Source organism: Psammomys obesus, unplaced genomic scaffold (assembly GCF_907164565.1).
Source record: "Psammomys obesus unplaced genomic scaffold, mPsaObe1.curated_primary_1811, whole genome shotgun sequence".
In the NCBI taxonomy this organism is placed as follows: Eukaryota; Metazoa; Chordata; class Mammalia; order Rodentia; family Muridae; genus Psammomys; species Psammomys obesus.
This window is the reverse complement of record NW_026590859.1, coordinates 4710299-4731129: the sequence shown is the minus strand read 5'-3', so window position 1 is coordinate 4731129 and position 20831 is coordinate 4710299. Positions and strand designations below refer to the sequence as shown.

General features: G+C 50.9%; 1 protein-coding gene across 1 annotated transcript in view; it reads left to right on the top strand.

Moving 5' to 3' along the window:
• Ptpn14 (protein tyrosine phosphatase non-receptor type 14) overlaps window positions 1–20831 on the top strand; it is a 137928-nt gene that overhangs the window by 94800 nt on the left and 22297 nt on the right. Inside the window, 9 exon segments of the mRNA XM_055609243.1 lie at window positions 2016–2086; window positions 2579–2666; window positions 6412–6500; window positions 9280–9367; window positions 10275–10357; window positions 12992–13049; window positions 16170–16248; window positions 19096–19727; window positions 19729–20568. Coding sequence (XP_055465218.1) covers window positions 2016–2086; window positions 2579–2666; window positions 6412–6500; window positions 9280–9367; window positions 10275–10357; window positions 12992–13049; window positions 16170–16248; window positions 19096–19727; window positions 19729–20568 — 2028 coding nt within the window.

Genomic DNA, 20831 nt, shown 5'->3' with positions numbered 1-20831 from the left:
GTGCCATTTCTTCAGCAGAGGAAAGAACAAAGTGCACAGACGTTCCACAGGTGTGTGGCTGTGGCACACACCCTGCCGTTTGTTGTGCAGCCCCTGCCACACTCACACATCTCTGGGGCGTGCATACCTCAGCCCCCTGCTCCCCCTCACACATACATGCAGGTGGAGGCATTGAGTTGAGTATAATAGCAGAAGGGTGCCTTTGGGGATTTTCAAAGTCGGAACTGAAGGTTTAATGGAGCCGTTTGATCTTACTTAGTTTATTCTGTCCCTTTATGCCTTTCAGAATTAGCACCTGCTAGGCTATCTAAGATGCGTGCACACAGCCAGTGTCTCAGGACACAGCACTCCTCCAGCCTCACAACAGGAAGCTTGCTGACTTCCTTACGGTCCTCTCAGTGGCCATAGATGGCCTTCAGTAACGTGACAAATAAAGAGCCCATTCCGTCCACCTGCTTCTTTCTGTTTCTCAGGAGCTTACAACCAGCTAGAATCCTCAGAGCAGAACTTCTGTAGCTATGGGCTCAGTTTTTCAGCTTTCAGCCATACCAATTTCTCACACAGCAGTTTTGAGATGGAGTAGTTCTTAATAGTTAAGGGTCCATTTTGGGGGTGGTGTAAGGGTTGCACCCATGCAGGCTTAAGACACTGGGAGTAAACTTCTATCTAAGTGCTATTTAAAAGTGTGTGTGTGTGTGTGTGTGTGTGTGTGTGTGTGTGTGTATCCAAAAGGCAGCCTTGGATATCATTTTTAGAGCAATGGTCTACCTTGGGTTTCAAGTCTGGGTGTCTTGTTTGCCTGGAGCTCACCCACTAGGCTACGTCCTCAGGCCATTGAGACCCAGTTTCCACCTTTCCAGTCTGTGAGCTGCACCAGCCAACCATTTCACCAGTTCCCACTGCTCCGGCACCTGTACTGAAGGCCACGAGCCACCCAAGCCAGTGTTCTTTCTTATAGAGTCTAAGGATAGGCCTGAGGTCCTCATGCTTCCACTTTGTATGGATCCGTCCAGATGTCAGCCTCAGCCCTAAACCCCGGATAGGATGAGCAGGGAGACTCACATTTCCTCAGCAGGATGTGGCTCAGAGACTCTAGCCATCACCTCCAGAGAGAGCTCAGAAGCCAAAGGTGCATGCTTTGCCCTCTTGGTGCCTGAGAGCCATGTGTTCCTCTTGGCTAGGACACTAAGGAGACAGCCACACATGTGCGGTCCTACAAAAGTTCCTTGAGACTCATTCCAGCCCCTCAGTTGAGCAGCGAGGAATGCCAGAAGGAACCAGCTCTGCCACCGTGCAGTTTAAATTCACCGCCTAGGATTTTAGAGGAAGACAGAAGTCCTGGCACATTGATTCCAGTGGTCACCTCCTAAAAAGGCTGGTTTGGAAACTCAGTGGCTTCTGCCCTAATCATTAAAAACACAAACCACAGGCCTGGGAGACAGCTGGGCAGGAAAGTGCTTGCTAAGACATGAGTTTGATTCTCAGAACCCGTGTAAAAGAAAAGCTGGCTTGCAATCCCGTGGCTGGGAGGCAGAACCAGGCACGTCCTGGTGCTCTCTGGCTAACTGGCCTAGCCTACCTGCTCCAGGCTACAGATAGTCCTTGTCTTCATCAAAAAATTACAAACAACAACCCAATCCACCAAGATGGGCACACCTCCTCAGTGTAGGAGCAAGAACCGAGGGCTCTCTACCTTCCATACCTGTACACGCATGTTCGTGTGCGCATGCCTGTGCGCATGAATATATACACACAAACTACACAAGTACTTACCAAGCAGTTAATAAAAGTATATGTGGGAGGCAGACAGACAGAGAAGAAGACAGATAGAAAAAACTGGCCTGGGCCCACTGTCTGAGGTGAAGAGCTGTTTGCAGTAGCAGAAGCCAAACTCTTGAGCCCATTCTTCTGCGTGTGTGCAGGGTCTGGAGGGGGGGGGCGTTGTCACTGGGGACCTCTGACAAGGGAGCCACTGACAGACACCACCCCTGGTCTGAGTGCTCCTCTTTTTTCAGGATTTGGCCCTGGAGGAGGCTGTTCTGGAGGAGCTGACCCAGAAGGTGGCCCAGGAGCACAAAGCCCACAGGTAAGGCAGGTGGAGACTGACAGCCTGTTCAGCCAGCGCAGCACTTCCGGGGGGCAGGGCCTTCATGCCCCACCCTCTCCTGGCTCTGCTCCTCTGCTTCCATCCTCCTCTCCACCCCTCTTCCCTTTCCATCTTCTCTTCCTTCCCCTCCACCTTCCCTCCTCCTCCTATGAAAGTTTTCCATCTTAAAATTGTGAATTTTCATAGTCGTGAGCAAAATGGCACCTTCATAAAGCAGACGGCATTGTCCACGGGGACTTGTGGGATAATTATTGCTTTTCAGGCTTTGTCTCTTAACTGAGTAATTTGCCTTCCTTTTCTCACCCTCTGTTTAGTAAAAGGCAGCCAGATTTCAGTGCCACACTTCCCAGGTGGACACGATTGCTGTCCCCAAAACCCAGGCCTTGGCACAGCTCTGGGAGCTGCCCCTAGGATGCTGGGGGCTTCCACTGACTTGGCACTGCTAACCGTTTCGCTTTGTGCCGATTGTAGTGGGATCCTGCCCGCAGAAGCCGAGCTGATGTACATCAATGAAGTAGAACGTTTGGATGGATTTGGGCAGGAGATCTTCCCGGTGAAGGTAACACACCATTCCCGCCCCTGCATGTTTTCAAAGTTACTGTGGATTCCTTCAGCTTCTTAGTGTCACGTGACATTAGTTGATGCATTAGTTACTTTTTCCTCCCTGGCACAAAAGACCCGACAAGGAGCAACTTAAAGGAGGAAGGGTTATTCTAGCTCACAGTTCACGGGGTACGGTCCATGGTGCTGGAGAAGGCCTGTGAGGCGGCCAGTCATATCGCAGAAGCAGCCAGGATGCAGAGTCAACAGGAGGTAGAGCTGGGCTATGACGCCTCAGGCCTTGTCCCCAGTGGCCTGCTTCCTCCAGCGAGGTTCTGCTTCCTGAAGGTTCCGTAACCTCCCAAACAGTCCTCCCAGCCGGGGATGAAGTTTTCAAAGACATGAGCTTGTAGAGGACATTCCTCATCCTAAACACAGCAGTTAAGCGCTAAGCTCACATTAGGCCAAGCAAACGCTTTCTTAGCTCAGAGACTGTGGGTTTGATCTTCAGCAGATCATCTTCAGTTACCGGACAGCCATCTAGATGAGTCCACGCATGAGTGTCCATCACCTTAAAGTGTCAAGTTTTCTTCTTGTGCTTCTTCTCTTTACTTTTCTTTGGCCTTGGGGACGGTTGTTGTGCGGCAGATTGAAACTTCTCTAATCCGCAACTGAGTTTCATTTCTCCAGCTCTGCAGAGCTGTGTGTGGTGGGCATCTTGTGGAAACCATGCCTAGGAAATCGCTACAGTGCACCTCATCCTTTTTGTCTGTCCCACCCACTGGCGTGGGTGTGGCTGGACGCACCATGGAGCCCCTAACCGTAATGCATTTAACCCCCTCCTGACGGACTCTTCAAAAGACGGAGTTCTGTCTGAAACCTAGCACGGCTGGCACATCCCGGCGGTCTGGGAGATGCCTGTGAACTTCGGCACACTCTCCACTCCGCGCTGACCCCTCTGGCTGCCTCATGCACACTCTGCTCCTGCTCTGTTGCTCGCCTGCAGTTTGCCTTAATGAGAACTGCCTGTGGGCATCGAGCAGAATAAAGCGGGTGGCGAGTGGTGGGAAGGGCTGAACGGCTGGCTCACTTTCTCTCTTGCTTCTCTGATGGCCGCCCTTGGCGGGGCTGTCATCCATTTTCCTGCGGCCTCGCCTGGCGAGGCCCTCTGCAGCGCACTCACAGCAGCCCAGGTACAGTCATGACTTCTGAGTCACTGAGAAATCAGTGAACTCTTCTCTCTTCTATGACAGCACCTTCTTTGCCTGGGAGTTGGGGTTTCGCTGTTGCCGCCATTTGCTTGTTTCTGTTTAGTGTCTGAATTCTAGGAAGGGCGGAACCTTAAGCTAGTGCTGAAGTCTGCTGTGTAGCTTCAGTGTGTTCTAGCAGGTTCAGCTGATTTTGGAGGGGAACTTGACTGAGCTGCTAGATTCCCCCAGTATATCTGTCCCTGATGGAGGTGACCATCCAGAGACTGCATGATTCTTGGTGGCCGAGGATGGCAGGTGGGAGGTGAAGCTGGTGGGGGTGGGGTGGTCTGCCTGGAAGAAGCTTGCACAAGTAGACAGCAGCGTGTACAGAGATAGACAGAGAGATAGACAGTGTGGTCCCTGTGTGTGCTTCCATTTGGAGCCAGCTTTCCCATAGGCGGTTCCCCGAAATGTCCCAGCCCTCCCTGAGCACCGTCTGCCCTTCTTCACTCTCCACACACTGCTGGCTGAGTGCTCCCATAGTAACAGAGGCCCTAGACTTGTGACATCAGCTTTGAGGGAGGGTCCCTATCCCCGAGGGATGGAAGTCCTGCCTTCCATCTTTGTTCCTGCTGTCATGACCACCCCTCTTGCACCAGGAAAACTTCCTGTTCTGGTGAAAGCAGGGGACCTGGTGATAACACCCGCTCTGTTCTCACAACCCTGGCAGCCAGGTGTCCCAAGAAATGGGTGGGAGGCGTCTTACTGGCCCAAGAACACAAGCTGAACACAAGGCATCCCCGAGTCTTTAGCAGAGGGCCTGCAGGCGGCCAGCCAGTGGAGTTCACAAGGCTGACCCGTGTCACAGAATTCCCAGTCACCCTGAGAGTACACCGTTAGTGTGAACGGACAGCCAGGCATTCCCTGTGGGATGCCCAGCTGTTTGCATCAGGGGCTGATGTGATGAGAACCCAGCAGCCTGGCAGAGGCAGGCGCTTCGGGAAGAGTCATTTGGTATAGCGCTTACCTGGCACACAGAGTCCTGGGTTCATCTTCCGTCCTGTAAGCTAGACAGTGCCAGATGTCTGTCCTGCCAGCGCTGGGGAGGTGGGAGAAGGAGTCCTGGCCACACAGTGAGTTTCTTGACAGTGTGTGATAATAAGACCCTTAAAACAAAACAAAACTATCATTAAGACAGTAAAATTTTTTCAGAAATCAGAAACAAGCCTCTTGCAGAGGCCCCAGGTTTGGTTCCCAGCTCCCAGGACAGCTCGGATGTCCTTCACTATTGTGCTAGGGAGTCTGCCCCCTCCTTGTCTCATGTGGGAACCAGGCATGCATACAGAGCACAGACACACATGCAGGCAAAAGACCCTTGAAACAAAAATAAGCGTTTAAAAATTACACAGTACAGGTGGAAGATAACAGAAATTAAAGGGTGAAACGGAGGAAAGATCATCAAGGCCTGCTCATGGAAAGTGGGAGACAGGAGGAAAAAAATAGCAGGCCACTGGAATGTTTCATATCTGAGTAATTTGGGCCCTGAAAAGAGGGGCTTGAGGGAAGGAAGGGGATGCTTATGGGGGTGGGATGGCCGAGGGCATGAGGGCCAGCATTGAAGGACTGGAGAGACAGCAGGACTTGGACCCCAGGTGGAGCTGTGGTGGGGTGGGGTTTGGGGTTGGGGCAGCAAGAGTAGGAGAGATTTTCCACAAACCCAAGCGATACCCAGGTCTTCAAAGAGTGTGGGTGGAGAGCTTTTTCTTTAAAAAAATAATAATAATAAAAAGGAGAATGAAAGAAAAAGGGAAACTAACTAAAAATTCAGTAGAGGGCAACAAATTTGAGGATAATCCTAAAAATTGTCTCTAAAAAGAATGCGGAAAAGAAAGACACAAGCCATTCAGGATCCTGCGGGCACCGCAGCCCAGCACTGCCGGGCATTTAGGAAGCAGCCAGAACTGGCTTCATCCCACCTGTGGGCTTGGATGGGTAGGGTGCCTGAGGGCAGACTGCAGACAAATGCTTAAGGTTGGTGCTGGCTCTTGCCTTGTAGGTGTCTGCATTTTTAAAACGACAAATTCAGTGATATGCATTTATGTTGTACAGAATATTTAGAGATCTAGCTGCATGTACTGTGGGGAGATAAAGCCAGCTCACAGTCTGGGCATTCTCTTGTGGAGCAAATATGACACCTGTTTTGCAGGTGTAGCTGTTGGCTTTAGTGGGTCCCTGGCTTTGTTGCCAATGGAAGCTTTTGTCTTGGCCCCCATCCCCTCACCCCTGCCCCCCTGAGCTCTGCTGCATGCCACCCCACTCCCTGCTCTGGAGAGCTCCACCCCATCTCAGCGAGTACAGTGTTTGCCCCCCGTGCCTTTATTTCACTTAGCACATTGAGGCCCAGTTACCAGCGCCAGAGTCCCCTGTTAAAGTCTGCAGTAGTCCTCCACGCGTGCAGTCTGTGCTCGCCGCTCCACACCGTGTCTCCATCTCCCTCAGGCTGGGTGACCTTGGCTCTTGTGAATGTTTGATATGGGCATGGTGGTGACGAATGCCTCTGTTGCTCTTCCTCAGGACAACCATGGCAACAGCGTGCAGCTCGGCATTTTCTTCATGGGCATTTTCGTGAGGAACAGAATCGGAAGACAGGCCGTGATATACAGGTAATCTCTCCTCCCCTCCCGTCACAGGCCATAGGCTGCCAGTGACTGTTTTGAGCAGTGAGTTGAGAGCCACGCTGGACCTGAGTGACTTGCATTTTCTTGGTTCAGATGAAATTAGTGGAGTTCAGGCTAGGGAAAGGAGTTGAAGCTCCACTCCTTCCTCCCTGACTGCAGGAAATGTGCATTTCAAGTCCACTGAGTCAATGGGGCGGACCCGAGTGTGGGAAGAGCAGGTTCAGGCCCTCTGGTTGCTGTTGTTGGGACAGCCCCTGGCCATTAGACAGAAACGGTGCTCTTTCCACAGCTCCGAACCCTGTATCTGACCATGCGCTGAACTAGTACAAGCTATATACTAACTAACAAAAGGCCTGCAAGGCTTGCAAAGGCCTACCTTAGAAGAGGTAACAAAGGAGGCGACCTGAGTTTTTCTTTAATTCTGTGGACTCTTTAACCTCCTTTTTCATGTAGTACAAGCAGACCCTGGCCAGGGGTGCGGTGAACGTCTCCCATCCCATGCATGCCCACTAGCTGGCTCTTTGCACGGCTGCCTGTAGGTTCCGTGATGTCAGCATGCTCACCTGTGTGTACTAGGGCAGCATGGCCATGTGCTGATTGACAGAATCTGATGGAAGTAGCAGTGCGTCTGGGGCAGGGGATAAATCACAGCTCTAGCAGGCAAAGCGCAGGCTTCTCCGGCCCGGAAGCTTCCAGCATGAGCTGTTTGGATCAGATAGAGATCCAGAAAACTGCATTTCTACACCTTTTCTAGCCCAAACCATCCCACCATTATCTTTATGATTTCACCCCCTTGCTGTTTGAAGCTAGGATGAAGACAGAGACCTTAGGACTTAAACTTTTTAAGGGCTGGGGAACAGTGTCTCAGTTGGTCAAGTCTTGCAAGGACCTGAGTTCTTCTCCAGAACCCACATTAAAAAAAAAAAAAAAAAAAAAGAAAAGGGTTTGGAAACCAAGGCGGGGGGGGGGGGGGTAGAGGCAGGTGGATCCTTGCGGCTCACTGGCTAGCCAGGCTAATGTCCTTGGCAAGTTCCAGACCAGGGAGAGACTGTAAAAATCCAAGGTGGATGGTGACGGAGGAATGATACCACAGTTGTTCCCTGGATTACACACACACGCACACACAAACACACAAGCACACACACACACATTTGCTGCTGAACTGAAACACTCACATGCAAATGTCAGAACCGGAAGCCCCTGGCAGGGCTTGTTCCATTCCCTCGAGAGCTGTTTCCAGGCGGGCACAGGATGCAGAGTGTCTGTGGAGTTTTGAAGTTTGGAAGGAATTTATCTGGAAGAGAGAAGCCGCTCCTGTCTCTTGAGATCCTAACAGCAGGAGACAGCTGCTCAGCCAGGTGTCTGTGTCAGGGAGCATGTAGAGAGGGGAGAGGACTCCCAGGCCTGTGTGGGGAGCACGGCTGTTCTGGAGTGGGCAGGTGACAGGGATAAGTGTGATGACCCTGTGTCACCGGTCCCTGACTCAGGGAGTCGGGTTTTCCTCAGTGTCTAACTGCGTCTGCTCTAAGGAAGATCCAACCAGCTGCTTTTCCCGCCTTAGACAGGATGTAAGGACCGACTTCTGCAGGAGGCTGGCCCAGGGCAGAGACTGCAGACCTGGAGACACACTGGGTGAGGAGCCTGCAGTCTGCCAGAGTCCTGGGAGAGATCTAATCCCAGAGTTGAGAACAGGGTGGTGGGGAGTGAGCACCCCAGCAGCTCTGAGACAGGGTGGGTACAGGGAATGAGGAAGGGCTTGTTAGAGCATGAGGCTCCAGAGCTGAGTCTTAAAGAGCTGGAGATGGAGCCCAGATTGTGCACTGTTTGCCTGCCTGCAAGAAGCCAGTCTTGGGCAGCATATAAGCACTGTGTTGGGGGGGGATCCAGGGGGTCAGAAGTTCAAGGTCATTTGAAGCTACTTATAAGTTTGAGATCAGCCTGGAATACTTGAAACCTTTTGCTTAAAAAAACAGGAAGGAAGGAAGAAGGGAAGGAAGGAAGGAAAACAAACCCAGTGAGCATGGTGGAGTGCAAAAGGCATGGGTGGGAGCTGGAGCATTAAAAAGATGGCCAGGAACTGGCTCCAAGTAGAAAGGGAAGCAACCATTTATTTCCTGTGTCTGGAACTTGCTTCCAGGATTAGATTTCTCCCGAGACCTGGGCAGACCACATGCCCCGCACATGGCTGGCCTCTGTGTCATCATCATGCCTGCATCCACGGCACTGAGTCAGTCCCTGCACAGCCTGTTGACAGGTGTCTGAAAACAGGCAAGGAAAGCATGTGCGTGTGTATGTGCGTGCGTGTGTGTGTGCGTGTGTGTGTGTGTGTGTGTGTGTGTGTGTGTGTGTGTGTCTAGATCACCCGTGTGCAGAGATGTAAGCAGGCACCGTGCACTTTCTCCAAGGTGGCACAATGAATGTGTGCCCTGAAACAGGACTTTGACTATACTTTGGGGTCACTAAAACATTCGGGGGGGGAGTGCCTCATCAGTGAAAAGGTTGGGAGCAGGGTAACAAGAACTTCACAGACTTTTCTGGTAGCTACCCATAAAGAAAAAAGCATTTCATGAATGTCACTCTGCAGATATATTTTAAATCAAATTGTTACCTAAGTACGTATTGCATTCCTTTCCATTTCCTCCTTTGAGAGGTGGACTGTGTAAGCGTTTGTTAAAAAGAACGAATAGTTAAATAGTTAAATCACAACTGTAAGATGATGACATGGACGTCTTTGAGTAAGCCTTGTCACGTTTCTTTGGCCCAGGTGGAATGACATTGGGAGTGTCACCCATAGCAAAGCAGCCATCCTGCTGGAGCTGATTGACAAGGAGGAGACAGCGCTCTTCCACACAGTGAGTCCAGGGGCCTGCACAGCTTGAGGAGGGGCTTTTTAAAGCTTATAGTGCCTTTGCCTCATTCTCCACGTCCAGCCTTCTGATGGTGAGACACACCATCTATAATGTCTACACTTAAGGACTGCTTAATTAAGTCTCTCTCTCTCTCTTTTGCTCTCTCTCTCTCTCTCTCTCTCTCTCACACACACACACACACACACACACACACGCACGCACGTGTGCGCTTGCGCACCCTTCCCTCATTATGGCAGTTTCGGGTTATGTTCCTCAGAGCCCTGGGGTCCATGGCTGCATATAGGACACACCTGCACTCCATAAGGAGCTCAGTGCTATTAGAGAGATTTTTTTTTCTAGTACTTGCCTGGTCCTGCATGACTTCTTGCAAGTGATGAGTGCTCCCTTTGGCCCTGGCACTAAGATTTGTTTGTCCAGTGTGCTCCAGCACTCTGGTCACTCAGGTGACTTCTAATCATGTCTTATTGCATCGTCTGCTGCTGGCTGGCCTGGATTCCTGAGTTTGCTCATGACCCACACTGTCTGGAGCTGAGGCTGTGCCCTCACCACTCTGTCTCTGGCTGAATGACATTGGTGTTGATTGCAGGCGCTGCCTTCATTCAGTTATTTATTTTGAAAGTTCTGGCTCAGAATTAGTGGAACCTGTTCATTTCTCACTGCTGACCCAGAGCCTCTGACGTGAAGAATTCACTAGCAACGGTCATTTCTGCTGTCTCTGCTGGCCATGGTAGCACTATGGAAATCAATGGTTGATTCACTTCTTGGTCTGGCTTACTATTTTGTTCTTCAGATGACAGGGGAGGGATTAATGTCTGTGCAGAGCAATCTTCATGAAGCAAATATCTAATCAAACAGATGCTCATTTTTCCCATCTTTTTTTTTTTCCAAGGATGATATCGAAAATGCCAAGTACATTTCTCGGTTATTTACAATACGGCACAAATTTTACAAACAGAACAAGATCTGCACCGAGTAAGTGAATGCTTAGTTCATGCTTTCTCTGAATGGCTTAGTCCTATTAAATCGAGTGCTTCTGTGGAGTTGTGGTCCCCTGTTTCCATTCATTCTTTTCCCTTGATCCTCTAGAAGCCATAGGAAGAGACGAAAGCCAGTCAGGAGGGAGAGAAGTTTAAGTGCAGTCTACTGCTGTCCACGTTCCTAGAGAGACGATCAGTCCCAAATTGACTGTAAAGGCTTAACTTCGAGGATGGGTAGGCCACATCAGTGCCTTTCTGGCTCTCGGCTCTGAGTTCGGAAGAGCCCAGCTGTTCCCAATTTGCCCAGGTGCCCCTCCGTGTTAGATGTGGAGTAGATTCAGAAGTGGGGAGCAGAGTGATGAGCAACTTAAAAGAGAAGATGCTGCCACAGGCTCTGCCTGTTTCCGCTCACAGTTGGCTAACCCTGCGTGCGCTCCTGGGTCGTGCCATCTGACGGCAAATGAGAGGCCAGGGTAATTAGAGGGGCTTTGGAAGGCACTCCGAGATGGCATGTATCCGGATGTCTATTTAATTTAGTTCAGAAATAAAGATAATAAATCTGATTGAGGGCACTTCCTCATGGCCTGACCTCGGAGATGGCGTGCCGAGGGCCCCCTCTGCCCCTCGCCTTTCCTTTGCTTGCTTTCAAAAGGCGTTTCCCAGCAGAATGCAGTTGCCTCATGGGCCCCCAAGGTGTTTAATTTGGGTTCAAAGAGCATCAGGGATGGAAACGCCCGAGAGAAGCTGTCTTTCCACTCCCACCGTGGGCAATCCAAGCAGGGTAGAATATGGCTGGACAGCAGGTGCCTCCGGAGAAGGCAGCTGCTCAGAACTGGGGACCCAAGTCAATACACATAGTTTTTTCCCTCCGTGCAGCTCAGGCTCTTTCAAACCAGGCACTGCAACCGGTCCCTGCTGGGACCTTAAAGTACATCTCATAGTCTAGGCCTACCAGCAGCCTTAGCAAGGATGGGCTAGAAGGGCCAAGCAAGGAGATAGCCACGCCTTCTGCACCCACATTGTCACACTCATGCATAGTTCTAGTTCTTTTGCCGTTGAATTTGCCTGGTGGCCTTGACACCATCAAGGAGACTGTAGCCCACTTTTGTGTGGTCGAGATCAGCCCCTTTCAGAGTGCCAGTCCTCTGGCTTAACTGTTTCTCAGCAAACGTCCTCATTGCTGTGTTCTGCGGTCTTTCCTGATATCCATGAACATCACATGTAACTCTGGAAACCAAGAATTCTGTTCTGTGTGGGAAGCACCTGAGCCTCCACTTTCCCACACGCATGTTGAGTGCTGTGATCCCAGTGCTATATCCCTCGAGGTGTGCAGAACTTGCATTGTCTCAGCAGCCTCCTTCTCCATCCAGAGCTGCCCACTCTTGAGTCCCTCAGGCTTGCATGGGGCATCTGCTCCCGCAGAACCCGCCCTTGCTGGCTGGATGCCTTGCTCCAGGATTTGGTTGCCGCACCTTTGGCCCGGGAAGGAAGAGTTGGGATGACCATGTTTAACTTGGCAATGATGGCACTGAGTTTGACCAGCTGCTAAAAACTCAACATTACTGTATCGTCTCCATGGTTTCTCCAAAGCAAAGATACTTACCAGCAAGCAGGTAGAAGGGCGAGATCTCCAAATAAGGAGAGACTCTTTATTTGAAGAGTTTTAGCCTGACGAAAAGTCGGGATCTTGTTCTCATTTTATTTATTTATCTATCTATCTATCTATCTATCTATCTATCTATCTATCTATCTACCTATTTATTTATTTATTTATTTATTTATTTATTTAAAATGCTGTGTAGTGCTGAGACTCCCTGATATCCACTCAAGAATGGATGCCCTCAGTTCCTGCTTGTTTCATCTCTCTCGTTACCCTTGTTGTTTAATCAATGCTGGAGTGCTCTCTCCAAAAGATTTCCTGAGTTGGGACATACCTCAGTTGTGGAGTATTTGCCTACTGTGCGCTGGCTGTGACCCCTAATATCAGAACAGAGTTTAAAGCAAACAGAAAAGACATAAGTCTTGGTGAACATTTGCAGCATGTACTATCTTTATCCGTTCAAACTAAAAAATGTTTTCTCTACTTTGGGGTTCTATTTAAACTGGAAGCATTTTCAAAATATTTTTATTATGGCCATGCACACAGGTACATACTGATATTGTTTTAGAAGTCCATGTGATCTGAGGTTATCCCAGGCTTTCATAATATTTTTTTAGAAATAAACTTTATCCTCTCAGTAATAGTGAGCAGAGCATTATAAAAATTTGTTTTAGCCAGGCATGGTGGCACATGCCTTTAATTTCAGCACTCAGAGAGGTAGAACACTCTGTAAATTCGAGGTCAGTCTGGTCATCAAGGCAAGTGCAGGACAGCCAAGGCTACACAGAGAAACTCTGTCTCGAAAAACAAAATCAGAACAAAATGTGTTTCGAACATCTTGAGGATAAAAGAAGAATGACAAAGGAGCTGAGTTCTCATTGTGGGTATACAGACTTGAGCTGTGTTCGCTGTGTGTGTTGTCAGGTCGGCCTCACTGGCCTGCCCCCTCCTCAGCCCCTCCTGCCTGTCTGACCTCTGGTACTTTTGGTCAGCAATAATGATGGTTCTCATGTTTAACTTTTCATATAGACAGTCAAATTCTCCACCCCCGATCAGACGCCGGCCTACCTGGAGCCGGTCCTCACTGGTAAGTATACTCCTCCGTTGGTGGTCTGGCTGTGGGATGAGGGTTCTGCTGTGGATCTGAGGGGTGGTGACTTAGGGAACCGTGACTGCGAGAGATGTGTTGGAAGGATAGGAGGCCACCATTGACTGGCAGGAGGCGTGGTAAGTACCCACCGTGTCCTGCTTACCCAGAGACATATCAACCTTCTCCAAATGTGGTTTGAGGTGCTCCCAGTCTTCTTCCAGGACAGCCTGGTCAGATACCTTCTGACAGGTTGCTCATCTGCTCTGGTACTAAGTACCACAGATTCCAAGGAATTCACGGCCACAGACAGAGCCAAGCAAACTAGCCAGAAAATGCTCTTTAAGTGAAGCACAACCAAATGAGTCTGCCTAATGGTCTCAGTGTCCTAAACGAATGGGGCATTTTCTAATTTCCAGATGTTAGCCAACAAAGGGTGGTTTTCACTTTTTAAAAGCTGTTCTTTTCCCAGGTGATGTGAACGAGGTGCACAGCTATAGTCCTGCTGTAGGCCCTTCGTGTTTTAAGGCTTACTCAAGAGTAGTAGGACAGATGTGTGGTTTACTTTCTGCTTGACTTGTCACAGGTCTTTAAGGCTGTGTATAGGTAGCCAGAACAAATATGTGGTTCCGTACTCCGCTGTCTGTGCAGTTCTCTGGAGGCAGTAGACAGGAGCACCTAAGCGATGTTGTCTCTGTATCCAGCATGCACCTCGCCTGTCTTCAACTTCTCTCTTAGCAAGTTTGGAGGACATTTTTTTCTTTCTTTCTGGAACCAGCATGACACCTACTCTTAGAACTCTAGAGTTGAGCCACATGGGAATTCTGAAGCCCGTGTGGCTGTTGCTGATGTTGCTGTGACTCTGTCTCTGCCTTGTGGTCCTCTGCGCTGAGATCTGGAAGGACCTGGGCTCTCCCTGGAGCACAGTGTATTTGCTCATGAACTGCTTTCTCCACTCCTCCCTTGTTACTGCTGTCTTCCTTTCATTTTCTTCTCCTCTTTTTGTTAGTGAGATCAAGCCTCATTTGTGCCTGTGAACTATGAACAAGTCCTCCAGCAATCTTGGGATCCAGAGAGCCTCCCTTTCTTTCTTGGAGGAGAGGGTCTATAGGGTTCTGGATTCCCAGGTGTCTGTTCACCCTGCCCTGTAGGTCTGAGCCATCCTTACAAGACACCAGGCTAGTATCTTAATGGTCCTTGCTGATAAGCATCTTGGCTTCCTTGCCCATTTCTGTCTTTCTCTTTTAGGATGCCTTTAGTCATGGAATTTTCTTTTCTTTTTCTTTTTCTTTTTTTTCTGTCACGTTGACACAACCCTCTGGATATAGCTGAGAGGACAGAGTCTCTTTTGAAGACTCTCCTCCATCAGTTTGTCATGGGCACATCTGCAGGGCATTTTCTACATTGATACCTGATGTAGGAAGGTACAGCCCACTGTGGGCGGTGCCATCCCTGGGCAGGTGTGTCTGGGCTGTGTAAGAAAGGTGACTGAGCAAGCTGGGGGCAAGCCAGTGAGCAGCAGGCAAGCCAGTGAGCAGCGTTCCTCCTGGCTTCTGTTTAAGCTCCTGCCTTGAGTTCCTACCTTGATTTTTCCAGTTGACTATGACTGTAAGCAGAGAAAGCCTTTTCCCCCAAGGTTGCTTTTGGTCAGAGGTTTTTTTTTTTTTGTTTTGTTTTTTGTTTTTGTTTTTTATCACAGTAATGGAAACCAAACTAGAACATCTATGTTATGGTATTTATTTCTATATTAGCAGATCTGGAAAATTTATAACAGAATAAATAAAGGAGGGTTTGGCATTGTTGTAGCTCAGTAGTGGAACCTTTGCCAAACATGGGAATGTTAGGAGACCAAGCAGGTCTTCCCAACACCTTCCCCATAACAAAAAAAGAAGAAACTAACTAGAATCCAGGAACAGCCTCTGGAAAATTAGCTATTACTGGTTTTTCACTGTATACTTGGCCCAGTTCAAAGTCACTTAATGCTTTTTTCTTTTTTCTTTTTTTTTTAAGAGGAGGAGGTGGCTGTAAACCAAGCTGCTTTGTGCCTCTGTTTCTGTTTCTCGTGTCATTTCATCTTCATTCTCTGTAGTATATAAAGCTGATAGTCCTGACCCATGGAAAAATGTAGTTGAATTATGTATTGTTAACAAGAGGAAAAAATGTTTTGAAATACTTTGCAACTCCAACGTCATCGCCAGGACTTGTGATTGTTATAAGTACCCACAGCACGTTTTCCTCTGCACCTGATTCTCCCAGTCTTCAGTGCTTCTCTTCTCAAATTCCTGTTAATTTCTGGATCCCTTGTTTTCATGACCTTCCTTGTTACCCATTTGATGCCTTGCTATGGACCAGGCAGAGGCCTGCCTTCCTCTGCTCCTCAAGTGCTAGGATTAAAGGTGTGTGTCCAAAAGCCCAGCTTCTCGTCATCTTGAGATAACAGCTCCACAACCAGCCGAGAGCAGAGATGGACCATGGTAGTTAGTGGTTTAGACATTGTTCATCCCTCTCCTCACGGCAAGTATGCCACCTTTCTGCGGCAGGAAGATTCAGGTTGGTCTAAATGGCCATGTGTAAGACCCAGTGGGAAAGATTCTGCATGGCCAGGCGGCTATCCTTACTGCGCTAGCGTGCCTTTGTGGCCTGGGCCATGTTTGGTTCTGTGGTGGCCATGACACTGTGTGCATCGCTTTTTGGGTTCCTATGTAAATTCACCACTGGGCCCAGCAGCACAGCCCTGACCCTACCTGAGCCTCCTGTCATGCTGTGAACTGCGACCGTGGGCTCTGCCGCTGTTTAGGGAGCATTTGGGCTTGGGAGGGAGCCAGTTTGGACAGAATAAAGTGGTTTCCTTTCTCCTCTCTCTTCGATGGTCGTTCCTCTTCTGTTACCTGCTTCTAAGGGTGGTGCCCGAGACCGCCCTAGTGAGTGGCTGCACCTGGCTTTGGATGCCGGCCTCTCCCTGACCCAGTCACCGCTGTCCTGAGATGGGAGCATAGGTCCGGGGGAGAGGGCGGGCCGGTGGGGTGGCCCACAGAGCCACAGTGTGCTCCTGGTTGGGGTGGCTGCCAGCATCTGCCGGGTGTCTCCACGGCCTCTGCAGCTCTGTGTTCTCTGTTTCAGCCGAGGCAGCAGCCGTACATCCTGCCACCCATGCACATGCAGTGCGGAGAGCACTACTCCGAGACCCGCACCTCCCAAGGTAACGGGCAGCGCTCCTTCTGCCCCTGCGGCTAGAGGGCTGGCTCCCGGGGCACAGCACAGAGGAGGCTTGAAAATGTCAGTGATGGTTTGATGCCAACTTGGCCATCGTCTAACCACAGTGGCCAGCAGATGCAGTTTGTGGAGTTTAGCAGCAACTAGGCCAACTGGAGGGTGCGTGCTCATTTCCTGTCTTCTTCCCGTCGTTAGTGGGCCACGGTTGGAGACTGACAGCCCAGCCCTCATACTTCACCCTAGTGCCAGTGTCAGGAGCTTGGAGTAGCCACGGAGTCACTGGGTAGCTGAGAGAAACTCTCAACCTCATCATTCAGTTTTTTGTAGCCTCCCTCCAGGCCCTTACATCATGTGCGTGGACAAGAATGACCACGGATTCAGTGGGTGTGAGGGGCCTGGTGCTGGGCCAGAGACGTGTGTGGTTTCATTTGATCCACACAGTAAGCCTGAGGTACTGACGTTCCCACACAGAAACTGGGAGACAGAGGCTAATGTTAGCATTTGGATATGAAGACCGTGTGTGTGTGTGAACGAACCCGCATCAGCATGTGTAGGTACTCGTGTGTGTGTGTGCGTGTGTGCGTGTGTGTGTGTGTGTGCGTGTGTGCGTGTGTGTGTGTGTGTGTATACACATCAGTATGTGCAAGTACACATGTATGTGGATGTGTGTGGATGTGTTTAGGCCAGAGGGCCATGTTGGGTGTTTTTCCTCTAATCACTTTTTACCTTTTGAGACAGATTCTGGCACTCACCAATTAGCCAGATTGGGGGCAGTGAGTGGCCCTTCCGCCTCCAGTTTCCCCACCCAGCCAATGGTGGGATTGCAGACACTAGCGGCCACACCCAGCATTTTTATGTGTGCTAAGGATCCAAACTCAGGCCCTCCTTTGCCAGCTGAGCCGTCACCCCAGCTAAATTCACTTATTTCTCTTAGCAGTAAGCCATGAAACTGTTTGATCACTGAGCTAACCATAGCTTTAAAACGATGATCAAAACCCTTACATAAGTTTATATGCGTCATGAGTGTCTGTGACCCTCTCCTGGCTGTTCTGAAGCTGCTGCAGTTTGAAGCATGAAGCCTTGAACAATCCTGTCTGGTGCAGCAGTACTTTTTATGAGCAGCCCAGCAGAGTTATCTCTCGTCTGTGGAAAGGCACAAACCCCACTGGAGGTGGATCAGCCCTGACACCCATCCTCATTTCTCCTGCCTCGATTAAGTTTGTCCTCGCTCCCTTTTCAGAGAGTTGAACGTTTTTTTAAAGACTTACTTATGTCAATGTGTATGAATGTTTACATGTGTGTACGTATACCATTTGAATTGAGTGCCCATGGAGGCCAGAGCCTCTAGAACTGGGGTTGTAACAGTTGTGGGTCTATATGTGGGTGCTGGGAACCAAGCCTGTGGACTCTGCAGCCAGCGCTCTTACCCACTGGGCCAGCTCTCCAGTCCCCTGGATGTTACACAGTCCTCTTTCTCATCTTCCCTTTGTCTCCCCTGCTCAGAAAGGTGTGCAGGCAAGAGGCTGGCCTCCTGGTGTGTGCTTGTGTGTGTCAGGGGAACCTTGGCTGTCCAGAGTGGGCCTGAATCAGAGACTGGCTTTAGCAGCTGTCGGGTTGGGGAGGAGACTCAGAGTTGTCTTAGTTGGGTTTTCTACCGTTGTAATGACCATGACCAAGTGCAACTTGGAGAGGAAAGGGTTTAGTTTGGCTTACAGTTCTCAGGCCACACTCCATCGCTGAGGGCCGTTAGGACAGGAACTGATGCGCACAGCCATGGAGGACACTGGTTGTGTCTCAGCCTCCTCTCTTAGACCTTCAAAGACCACGTGCCCAGGGTGACAGACACACAGGAAGTGGGCCCTCCCACGTTAATCAAGAAAATGACCCACAGTCTTGCCAAGAGTATGGAGGCATTTTCTAGACTACAGTGTCTTCTTTCCCACATATAAAGCGGACACAGAAGTGGGCTAGCACAGTAGCTTAATCACTTGCTGTGCAAGATCCAGGGCCCGGGTGTGTGTCCTCAGAACTCACACAGATGCTAGGTAAGGGGGGTAAGGTGACTGCGTTGCAGCCTTGGGGGGCAGAGGTGGGATTCCCTGAGCAAGGTGGACAGAGAAAAGAGTAATGTGAGCAAAGAAGGGTGCTTCTCAGCACAGACGTTGGTCCTCCTCACAAATGCACGGGCATGCGTGCCCCACACACATGCACACCGTAAACATACGTGAAGCCAGCTTCTGCAGTGCTTTCATTTAGGTTAGCTTTTGTTCTTTTTACTCGAGTTAGTCTTGGCGGTGGAGTTAGAGGGAGGTTTCAGGAACACCCCAAAAAGCTCCTGATTCTGGCTCTGCCATTGGCTGGCTGCTGCTCAGGAACTGTGGCTGCGCCATTGATCTTGCTGCTCTCTCAATGCTTGGCATAGGTTAAGAAGCCTTTTCTTATGTTGTCAGAGAGCAGCTCCAAGGGCAGGGCAGCCTCAAGTCTATGGCTCTATTAAAACTCCCGACTTCCTGGCCCAGATATCTGGTTCTGCCCCTCAGCCGTGCACCAGAGTCCAGGCTACCCAACAAGTGGCTATTGTTTGCATCTAATTATAGCAAAGCCGAGACTATGCCTAGGCGACGCCCACGCTGCACACTTTCCTTGCAGGTGCTCTGACATGATCTGCACATGGGCAGTCCATCCAGGAGAACGGTTCTTTGTGCCATGTGTGGGTGAGGGCCAGGGACTGTGCTTTCTATGCCTCGTTTCATTAATTCACTCCAGGGACATCGGGAGGAACTCTGTTAAAACAGTGCTGAGATAGCTCACATTTCTGTTTGACCTCCTGCAGACAGCATTTTCCCTGGGAACGAAGAGGCCCTGTATTGCAATTCTCACAACAGCCTGGACTTAAATTACCTAAATGGTACGGTCACCAACGGCAGCGTGTGCAGCGTCCACAGCGTCAACTCGCTCAGCTGCTCGCAAAGCTTCATCCAGGCTTCTCCGGTGTCCTCCAACCTCAGCATCCCCGGAAGTGACATCATGAGGGCCGATTACATCCCCAGCCACCGTCACAGCACCATCATCGTGCCGTCTTACAGGCCGACCCCAGACTACGAGACCGTCATGCGGCAGATGAAGCGGGGGCTGATGCACGCGGACAGCCAGAGCCGGTCTCTGCGCAACCTCAACATCATCAACAGCCACGCCTACAACCAGCCGGAGGAGCTGGTGTACAGCCAGCCGGAGATGCGGGAGAGGCCTCCCTACACCTTCCCCTATGCGCCCCAAGGGGCCTACGGTCACCAACTTGCCAGTCCATCTGACCAGATGAGCCCCCCAAATTGTGCAATGCCTAGCAAGCCAGGGGCCGGCTCCATCTCCCACACAGTCAGCACCCCGGAACTGGCCAACATGCAGCTCCAAGGAGCCCCAAACTACAGCACAGCCCACATGCTGAAGAACTATCTCTTCAGGCCACCCCCCCCCTTACCCGAGGCCCCGTCCCGCCACCAGCACCCCAGACCTGGCCAGCCACCGCCACAAGTACGTCAGCGGCAGCAGCCCCGACCTGGTGACGCGGAAGGTGCAGCTGTCTGTGAAGACCTTCCAGGAGGACAGCTCTCCCGTGGTCCACCAGTCGCTGCAGGAGGTGAGCGAGCCCCTCACGGCCACCAAGCCCCACGGCCCGGTGAACAAACGCCACAGCCTGGAGGTGATGAGCAGCATGGTCCGGGGCATGGAGGCCATGACACTCAAGTCACTCAATATCCCCATGGTGCGCCGCAACACGCTCCGGGAGCAGGGTCCCCCAGAGGAGGCGGCTGGCCACCAAGGGCACGGGCTGCCCCAGTACCACCACAAGAAGACGTTCTCAGATGCCACCATGCTGATCCACAGCAGTGACAGCGAGGAGGAGGAGGAGGCCCCCGAGGCGATTCCTCAGATTCCTGTGCTCCGGGAGAAGGTGGAATACAGCGCTCAGCTGCAGGCCGCCCTGGCCCGCATCCCCAACAGGCCCCCGCCTGAGTACCCGGGGCCAAGGAAGAGCATCAGTAACGGGGCGCTGAGGCAGGACCAGGGCACCCTTCTTCCTGCCGTGGCAAGGGCCAGGGTGCTGAGACACGGACCGGCCAAGGCCCTCAGCGTCTCCCGGGCTGAGCAGCTGGCTGTCAACGGAGCCTCTCTGGGCCCCTCCATCTCTGAGCCTGACCTAACCAGCGTGAAGGAACGGGCCAAGAAAGAACCCGTGAAGGAAAGGCCCGTGTCAGAGATGTTCTCGCTGGAGGACAGCATTATAGAGAGAGAGATGATGATTAGGGTGAGTGTCCCCACGCCTGGGTCACTGATGGTGGGGAGCCCGGAAGCTGGAAGCCTCGAGGAGGGAGGCTTCAGGGAGCACTGTGGGCGTTTCACCCAAGAGTGATGATGTCGCCAGAGGTCAGGGTTGCTTTTTCAAATAACGCCTTCCATCCCATTTTTATTCGTGGCCTACGGCTGGTGTGTTTGGTACAAGGACATTTTAGTGATGGTATGTCCCGGAGGAGTTTACTGTGAGCCTCAGTCCCCATCAGATTTGCTCCC